General features: G+C 41.1%; 1 protein-coding gene across 1 annotated transcript; it reads right to left on the bottom strand.

Moving 5' to 3' along the window:
* Positions 1-2507: 2507 nt before the first annotated feature.
* Positions 2508-9200, bottom strand: LOC139971391 (uncharacterized). The gene is made up of 5 exons (XM_071977767.1): positions 9041-9200; positions 7985-8029; positions 6015-7205; positions 5460-5501; positions 2508-5073 (listed from the first exon to the last, which is right to left on the bottom strand). Exons 1-5 carry the CDS (start codon positions 9102-9104, stop codon positions 3836-3838), a joined length of 2580 nt encoding a protein of 859 aa, XP_071833868.1. The 5' UTR covers positions 9105-9200; the 3' UTR covers positions 2508-3835.
* Between the last annotated feature and the right edge of the window lie 348 nt (positions 9201-9548).

Genomic DNA, 9548 nt, shown 5'->3' with positions numbered 1-9548 from the left:
TAAACAACCAAATGTCTTATGTAGATGGAGAAAAAGCATACAGATCCATTTATGTCAAAACTCTCTTTTACAGTAGTAATGTCGGCCAAGCTTAGAACTTTATTTTAATTACCAAGGAGATCATTTTTAAGCTATTCATTGCTATTTATTTTTCTTTCAGTAGATGCCCGAAAAAATGGGAAAAAAATTGGTGGGGGGGGGGGGGGGGCTGCAGCCCCCGGTTTCTACGGGACCTACGCCTATGTATGTAGTGTTCGGTTTCGATATACCTGATATCGGAAATATCTGCTATTTTTCATTTCCTTCAACCAAGGGCGGCGGAACCGGGGGGGGCACAGGGGGCACGTGCCCCCCACTTTTCCTCAGATTAAAAATGTGCCCTTTTTCTACATAAAAATTTCTAAATAAAAAAAGAGTTTACAAGGCGAAACCCACGTCGAATGAAATATTTCGGGAAGTTTTATATGTTTACTACCACAGGCGTAGGAGCCCAATTTGATCTGGGGGGCTGTAACGACTTGCCCGAAAAATATTACCAAAGTTTTTCGCGCGCTTCGCGCGCGTTCAACATGTTAATGTGCATATCATGTAGGCATGCGTTGGTTACTACATCGCATGCCAATAGCATACAATCATTTGCCGTGTTATAACCCTTCCAAATTGGTTAGAATTATTGGGAAAGTCGTTACAATAATAATGATCATAATAATATCAGTTCAACCATTGAAAAACACATAGAAAATTACTTTTCTTTCAGTTTATTGACATATTTCATTTGCTTTCATGCATGTATCGATCGCGTGTGCAGGGACTGGGACTTTATAATGATTTCACATCATTTTGTCTTTTTCCTTGTTTCCCAATTTGCACATTAGATACTGCAGTGCTAGTATGCATTGTTTCCTTGAGGGGGGGGGGGGGTTGATGCAGTGATGTGTATACGCAAATAAGATAATACAATAAGAGTTATAAAGGGTACTTAATATCAGGCTGCATCAGTCCAATCGAATTTCTGCAACGTGCCCTTCCACGTTGGTGCCCCCCCAGATTCAAAGTGCTTCCGCCGCCCTTGCCTTCAACCAAGTTTTGTAATAGCCATTATAACAGGTTTTAATATTTCTATACACCAATAAATTAACTGTGTCTGAATTTTCGAAAATTTCCTCACCAACATTCTTCATCATACTTTCCTCTACTCGTGCAATTTTGACCTGTCTATTAGGGGTTCAAGGAGGTTTTTCTATATTAGTTGTCCATAGATTGAATTTTGTGCAACATTATGGGTATGTTTTGAGGTGATTTTTATTCACGAAAAGTGTGAATTTTCAAATTCTCAAAAAAATAATGGGCTTAAGCCTTAAAACCTTGAAAAGTGGGGCTTTCGGATATTGTGGGCCGTGACGTAGAATCACCTACAAAGGCAATGATCCATAGGACATGCAATGAGGTCGAACATGATGTGTGACTGATCACAATCTTCAAAAAGGTTATGGATGGAAAAAAACTTTTGGGAAATACTTGGTTCTCAGGCAAAAGTGTACATCTGGTTGGTCATTTTCAAGCCCGAGAAGTGCCATTTCCGGTGATCTGGGGGTTATCAAAACCAGAAATTTTCTTGTACGCTCCGCGCCAACTGATGGTGGCGCTCCGCTTAGATAGTAATTCGCGCCCCCCGGGTTAGAAAATCCTGGATACGCGCCTGTTGAATGCCATGTATACTTGATGTACTTGACTATGCTTGGATGTGCTTGACTGATAACGCAGCACGTGATCATACCAGTTAGGTGTCATGGTTTATTGTGCTTAAATATGCTTGACTATGCTTGATTATGCTTGAATGTGTTTGAATGTGCATTGACTGGTTGGTTTTTCACAGTTAACGTCATCATGCAAGCTTGCCACCCTACACATCGTCTTGGTATGATGAATACCATGAAACTCATATTGTTAAACCAATAACGCATAGCGCTACTTCAACGTTCTTCTTAAAGGAAATGTAACAAAAGGAAAATATCGCATAAAGTGTATATTATATTCCGCATCCTGCCGAAGATTGTTGGTTTATTTCATTGGTTGACATCAGGGTACATTATAATTGGCCAACTTTTCCTGTTACCTCAATTGCCCGTCTTGAATCTCCCGATTTCCCTGGGACGGTTGAAACCTAGTTTCGGAAAGATAGGTGTAGCTACTGTATGGGATAATTAATATAAAAAGACGAGAGCATTCACTTCATAGGTAATAGTGTTCATAGACGCAAGTGATTGCACTGGGATGAGCGAGCTGTACAATGAATCATATTGAAGTTTATTAAAGATACTATGAAACTGGCTGTCTTTATAGAAATGAAATGCGATCGGGCTTCTTTAAATTGTAACGCTGAGGTAACTGGTTAAAATTCTGTTCTAGCCAAATATCTATTTGTTCATTTTACTAGTCAATTTTCCTTTGTTCTCAATTCTTATATAATATGATTAAATTAAAAAGGAAGTGACGAATTATACAAATCAATGAAATGCGATGTAATTTTATTTGATACAAACACAAATTAATAAAGCAAATAATTCATTCCGTTTTCTTTTTTGCCGAAGCATATTCCACTTTGCAACCCAAATGAAAGCTTCTATTTTTATGAGAAAAACCAATATCTTCGATTCACAAATGTAAAACTCCATCAAATGCATTCTAAGCAATATTCTGCTTAGAGGTTGCAAGTTAAGGAGCGAGTACATATAAAATGAGCTTGTCGAAGCAAGAGTTGGCCCGTACTCAATGGCGGCACCAGAAATTCCACAGTTGGGGGTCGAGCGGTGGGGTGGGGGGGAGGGAAGGCAAGCAAACAGTTTGGGACAAACATTTGGAACAGCAAAAACGCACCTGTATAAAGTGCAAATCACGGGGAAATGTATCGGGGTAGGGAACACGCCATACTCCCCACCCCACGGCCCGTCCCACGCAAATTTTATTAATGAATATTTTTCTTTTACATGAAACGTCTCGAAATATGACAAATATCTATATAATTACAACTGTACAATGTTATTGGCTGGCAGTGCAGGGCCCCTATAAGCTGCAGCATTTGTAAATAGATCTTGTTCGCCTATGCAGCGAATTTGGACCGCAAAACTACATGTCAGAAAGAGGAATTACGCAGGACCTGGAGAGAGTGGGGGGGGGGGGGAACAAGCGTTTTGATTGGGGAATACCCTATCCCCTTCGAGCTGCCACTGCCCATGCGGGTATTCGAAGCGGTGTCAGGTAGGCTGTGGAATAAGCAACGAGGGGCTGAAAACGTTTTCATCATATACATATCCTCAAAAGTTTATACAACCAATTCATGTTCGATATTATCGCAGGTATAGTCAGGTATAGTGGGAGCAGTGTTTCAGCTAGTTTCGACAATGATGAAAGGTAATACCGTATCTTCTTGATCTACTCTAAGCCAGACTCTATGAGTTAACTTTCAAATGTCATTTATTAAGTACTATATCACTTAATGAGAGCACTTGCGAGTTAATATTGTAAACAAAATAAGAAGGCCACCAAAAATGTAGAGGAGAGAGGGGGCAACATTCAATTCGTCCTCCTTCCGACTCGAACCACCCACCACACTTCCCCTCTTACTAAAGCAACATCCACCCTTACGAAATAGAATAGTTATGATTTATGCAATGCATTTTTATATTTAGCTAACAGAATGGCTCCACAATCGCTTGGAAGGGTTTTCAGAAAATCATGATAAAGAGAACAAGCAAAGTGATTCCATGTGACCTAAACTTGCGTCACATCAATGTACATGCAACGATGTTAATTACTTGAACAATGGTTAACTATTCTATATCAAAATTAAGCAAAAGCATAATACTGGTATCATATGTAGATATATTGAAGCGACCAAATTGCCACCTGTCCCCGCTTGGGTACTTGCAGGAATTTCCACCGTCGCAGTTGTTGTTCTCTTTGACTGATCATAGTCTAGCACACCCAGTACGGCATAATGGTCAGCCAGATTCGTGATCACCCTACTTCTAGCGCATCTCTTCGAATCTGCATACACAGGCGCACGAGCTAACGGCGCGATCAGACAAACCTCCATCGGAGCTTCTGCCTTTGGACGAACAACCTCAATGGTTGAACTCACTGGTTGTTCATGTTCGTTGCTAAATAGGACGTAATCCAACCATGACCTGACTGAGATGATATCCCAGAATACATCATTCGTTCCAGCATCGAATGTGTATTCCGAATCCCCTACTATCCGCGGCATGGTGGACCTAAGAGCAGCAATGACATCAGCGGCGTGCTGAGGTTTGTCGATTCGGTTAGCATTCAGATCACCGGCGTAAATGACAGGCTCTTCTGGTGGAATGTTGAAACTGTTATGGAAGTCATACATCTCCACTGCTTGCATGATACGTATGGTATCTTGGATGTGGTAATTTCCAGACTGGAAGTGAGTACCAAACACGTGATACATCTTGGATACGTCCTCGATAGTTTTTTCAATCTTTGCGTACATGACACCCTTTGCCATCAAAACGTCAATACTCAGACGATCTCCATCTCTGAAAACCAATTGGCTCTCCTCTAGAATCGGCCATTTTGAAGCAATGAAAGTACCGCCGTTTTCGAGCTTTACGGGATTCGAACGTGGGATGCCAACAGTACCCGTGAAGTAAGGGAAACCGTATTCGGTCAAAATTTCTCTGAGAGTCAATCTATTTAAAGAGGCAAGAGGGGAGAAGCATCCTCCCATAAACACCTCTTGGAACACAATGACATCTAGATCGGGTTGCATAGAGAGTACCTCGGGTATAGTGCGACAAGTTCTCTCCCGTTGGCCGTTCTGATAGTAAAAATAGCCTAACTCCCATATATTGTAAGATAACACTTTTAAGGTAGTGACAGGTGTTGAGACCAGTTCGATCGTTGACGGCGGGTAACCGCATCTAACTCGAGTACCCGAGGTACACGTTGCATTGGCGGAGTTATCTTGAAAGTTTTCCTTGCAGATATAATTCAGTCCGAAGTAACTACAGTACGACTCGTTTGCATGACAATTAGGAGCGTCATCTAAAATATAAAAGTAAGGAAAGCAAGGAAAACATATATATATATATAACGAGAAAGTACGTCATAAGTTTTAATTCGTTTCGATTTCAATGAGTTGACTGATAGAACTAATGATGCCATAATTTAATATTGTAAGTTTAGGTTAAAATGTTAGAAATGCAAATACAGTCAGCAATATTAACCCCTGACCTCCGGCCCTTATCTTTTACAGGATGAAGTAATTAATGACAATTTATTCGTTGGAAAGTTTTTCAAGGACGTGAAGAAATTGTGTGAGATCAGTCCTCTCTGTACAGACGACCCCCTTCCATGTTGAAAGTTTCAAACTGCCTGGCATCATTATTGTAATACATAAAATCATGACAAATGATGGTGCATGCACTTACCAACCCACACTGAAAGATCGGTGAATCTTACTGGGCATTGATCTGAAATAAAATACAAAGAGAAATTGACACAATAACATTGCAAAACAAAAGAAAAAAGAGGCCGTGTCGCCCGAAAGTAACCGGACTTACTTTTCAAGCCAACAACATAAGCATGGATCCAAGGGAAAGCATGAAAAATACTCTTATCCGGGCCTTAAAATGATAACAAATAGCAATACATCTGTGCCCCTTCTTCAAGTACAATAATGGACATATCAGGGGGAAAATGTGGTCCCCTCACTCCCCCGACCTCCCCCACCGAAGTAAACTTGGTTGAACTCTGACTGAATGCCTGGTTTATATTTAAAACTTGCTCCTTGTCTCTTCTGTAACACCACCTCCCTGGACATTTTTACCGACCTCATTAAACTCAATGATATAGTGCAATGCAATGAAAGACCTGATAATTAAAATTTATCGCTCGTTTACAAACACCTTGTACGAATTTAAAATGTGAAGAAAATACAAGTGACCGTGAGTCTCTCCTGTCACGTGATAACACGTAACACAAACCTTCTGGATTGATAGTGGTAGGTGGAGCAGGGCTCTGAGTTGGTACTTTAGAAGGGGGTAGTGTAGTAACTATTTCAACATCTTCAGGATACGCAAAACTTCCCATAGCAGCAAAATGGTCTGCCAAATCGGTTATATTTTTTACTGTTCGGCATCTGGAATTATCCGAATAAAGTGGTCTTGGCCAAACTCGAAATTCATCGAGACAAACACCAAAGGGTTGGTCAGACTTCGGGATGACGACTTGTGTGGTAGCTGAATTCGGCTGTAGATGGGCGTTGCTATACAATACGTAATCTATCCATTTTTGGCTACTCCCTCCGTCATATATGTCGTTAATAGATTTGTCTTTGGTGTACTGTTGTTCCCCTACTATCTCTGGCATGCTAGCGTCTAGAATTTCAAAGATATCAGCCCCGAGTTCCGATAACCTGTCGGCGTTCAGGTCGCCGCCGTAGATGACTGGCTCGTGAGGGGGTATATTCTTCGATAACATCAGCTCGTGCATTTCTCGAGCTTGATTTCGTCGGACGTTATCGGAGCCGATGTTATCAGTCGCCTGCAGATGAGTTCCAAGCACGTGATACACACGGGATACGGAATCGACGGTTTTGAGTATCTTGGCGTAAGACGCTCCTTTTTGACTGAGGTCATCAGCGGTGAGAGGCTGTGTGGCTTCGTATATGACATTATCTTCTTCAAGTATGGGCCACTTAGATGCAATGAAGATACCTCCGTTTTCGAATTTTCTGAGAGTGGGTGAGTTACCTATCGTAGCGGTAATGTATGAGAAGCCATATTCCTTCAGGACGTTCCGAAAGGTCAGTTTTTCACCGGAATATGAAAGATTAAAACCACCAATACATCCACCCATGAAGGCCTCGTTGAATATTATCGCATCAAGGTCGGGATGGCGGCGCAGGACCTCTGGGATAATGCGGCATGTCCTCTCCCGTTGTCCAATCTGGTAATAGAGGTATCGAAGCTCCCATACATTGTACGCTAGGGTCTTAAAGGTTGAAGCTGGGGTTTCCACCAAAGGGCTAGGGATTGGTGGGTATGAACACAAGGCTTTAACACCTTCCTGACAAGTCGCGTTAGGGTGGGGATTAATTATTTCCTCTGAGCACACAAACTCCATTCCAAATCTCTCACAGTGCTTGGCGTCCGCTTGACAGTTAGTAGCATCGGCTAAAAGGTATAACCAGAAATGATTACGTCAACATTCAAATCAATACATGTGAACACTAGCACTACGTGGTGGCGTCACCCTGTTTCTTGAACCCTCTACCACACACCACTCGCCCCCCCCCCCCCCGTTTCCCCATCCCCAACTACACATTCTGTTAGTTACTGCTACATGACATAATCAGTGCAATATTGAATACCAGGCGATGCACAGGGCATCTGCCCTCCCCAATCCACCTCCAAAAGGTATGTAAAAAACCTCAAAAGTGCCACTTTCAGAAGTAATAAGTTCCCTTATTCGTAATAGATGTACCCTTTAAATTATTGTAAATACGGTATTTGTTATTTAAAGTGCCTTTTTGTTAACAAATTAAATAATCCTGATATTAAGAAATGTACCGCGCTGTTGAAAAGTAAGAAGAAAATGTAATTAAACAGTCTCCTTTGTTGAAAAACAATAAAATACTGGAATTCGTGGTACGGAATACACAGGGGGTCCATTCGTCGGAAAGTTTTGAGGTAACTTTTTCTCTTCCGGCCCCCTAAAAAAAGTCACATTTCTAATTACTGCCCCTTGCGTAAACCTTTGCGGTTAGGGGAGATATATTCACGTGTGGGGTTATATGAAAATCATTTTGTTAAAGTGAATAACTAGTATGGTCCTTTCATACACAGGTTATGCACAACTATAGATCACCTAACCATAGAGCTTTTAGGCATGAACAATCTCTTGCATAGATATGTCACTGACAGTTTTCAGGACATGAAGGGCTTAAACGTACCGAGCCATACTGTTAGAGGACCCCTGTCATTAGGACACTGGGAATCTGTAAAAAATATAGAAACTTAAATAGTTATGATAACATCAAAAGAGCTCTTTCTGATTAGAAGAAAAGGAACATGATGTAGATATCAGTTTGAAATAACCCCTAGCAAGGGTTGGTGTCAAATTTAAATCGGGGGCCATCAGTGATCATGAATCATTAAACACGCATACTTTTAAAGGACTCAAAACACGCGAAGGTCTAGTCGTTAGTGACAATAAAATGGCTGTACATCCCCTACACCGGTAACTCATCAGCGGAATAAGGGCATTCATAATACCAACATGATAAAGGTGGCCGAGGGAGGGTATGAGCTGGTCATGGGTATCCATGAATGCGCTGTATGAATAAATGTTAAAATGGAATACATTAGGAGATCTTACTTTTACACAGGTCTGGCGAAAAAAAGTATGGGCGGTCAGTTGAGGCTAGAGCCCGGGTCCGATATCAGCAATGACATGGGCCCAGGAGACTTTAATGGGGCAGGCGAAAATGTGGGATAAAGAGTAGTGCATTCTCTTTTTCATATTATACTTACAAAAACAGGGACCCAGTGGTAAACGGTAGTTGTGACCGGAACCCGAAGTGGCTCCCTCTGTTTTTACACAAGCATGCCAAACATAAACGTCGATCTTAGAAGAAATAACTCTTTCCATCTGTAGCGTCGATTTGCTACCTTATGAGATCAGGGGAAACTTCATTGGGGCAAATTTAGTAAAGTGGCCTATTGTCGAATGAAAAACATCCTGGGGTTTGTCTATTATGATATTTAATCTGAATGCCGGTGAGGAGGGAAGGGTGGGGGGGGGGGGGAGCACATCAAGTAAAAGAGCTGTCGCCACTTCGTCATGAACCCTCCTCCCCATCAAAATAACCGTGGCTTTACACCCTTTTCAGTAAGTGTCGATCTTTAAGTGGCATTAGTACTAACCGGGCATTTAACTATCGAATCTAATTCGATTAACATCAAGTGACCTTCCAGATCTGAATTAAAAATTGGAAATGAGAACTTACCTGCCAAAGATGCCAGCAAGGTGAGGACCAGAACATTCTTACACCAAACGATATACTCCATCATATACGTCAGTTCAATAAAACAGTAGACATGTTGTTGATGTCAATTTCTTTTGAAGGCTTGTGTGTGTAATTACGGAGTAACTTTGTACCCATTGATAGCAATTATCAATATATAAACACCAGATAAACGTTAACAATTCACAAGTAGGCAATCGATGAGCATACCAACTTCAAATGCATATTTTGTGGACGTAACTGATGGTAATTAGTCGCACACAGTGCAGACAAGTACTGCAATGTTTTTTTAACATTTGATTTAGTGAACTGAGTTGCAAATCATGTCAAACAGTATTTATATTTTATTTTGGGAACAAAAAATACTTAGGAATCTGATGGTTTCATACATTTGCGCTAGGCATTCGAATATCGCTTAATTATACTATGACTGGCATGCTCCATTAAGTCCTACATTTAATGGCCGTGTGATCAGTGTGGAGGATACTAA

This window comes from Apostichopus japonicus, chromosome 8, assembly GCF_037975245.1.
Source record: "Apostichopus japonicus isolate 1M-3 chromosome 8, ASM3797524v1, whole genome shotgun sequence".
NCBI classification, from domain to species: domain Eukaryota; kingdom Metazoa; phylum Echinodermata; class Holothuroidea; order Aspidochirotida; family Stichopodidae; genus Apostichopus; species Apostichopus japonicus.
The sequence above is the reverse complement of the archived record's forward strand: the minus strand, read 5'-3'. Positions and strand labels throughout refer to the sequence as shown.

Bases quoted from the DNA above. Each gene is read 5' to 3' on its own strand.
- LOC139971391 (XM_071977767.1), bottom strand. From the start codon at position 9,104: ATGATGGAGTATATCGTTTGGTGTAAGAATGTTCTGGTCCTCACCTTG. The intron at 7,206-7,984 runs GTACGTTTAAGC...TATACCTTTTAG, and splicing joins TCCTCTAACAGTATGGCTCG to CCGATGCTACTAACTGTCAA. The intron at 5,074-5,459 runs GTAAGTGCATGC...TTTATATTTTAG, and splicing joins CGATCTTTCAGTGTGGGTTG to ATGACGCTCCTAATTGTCAT.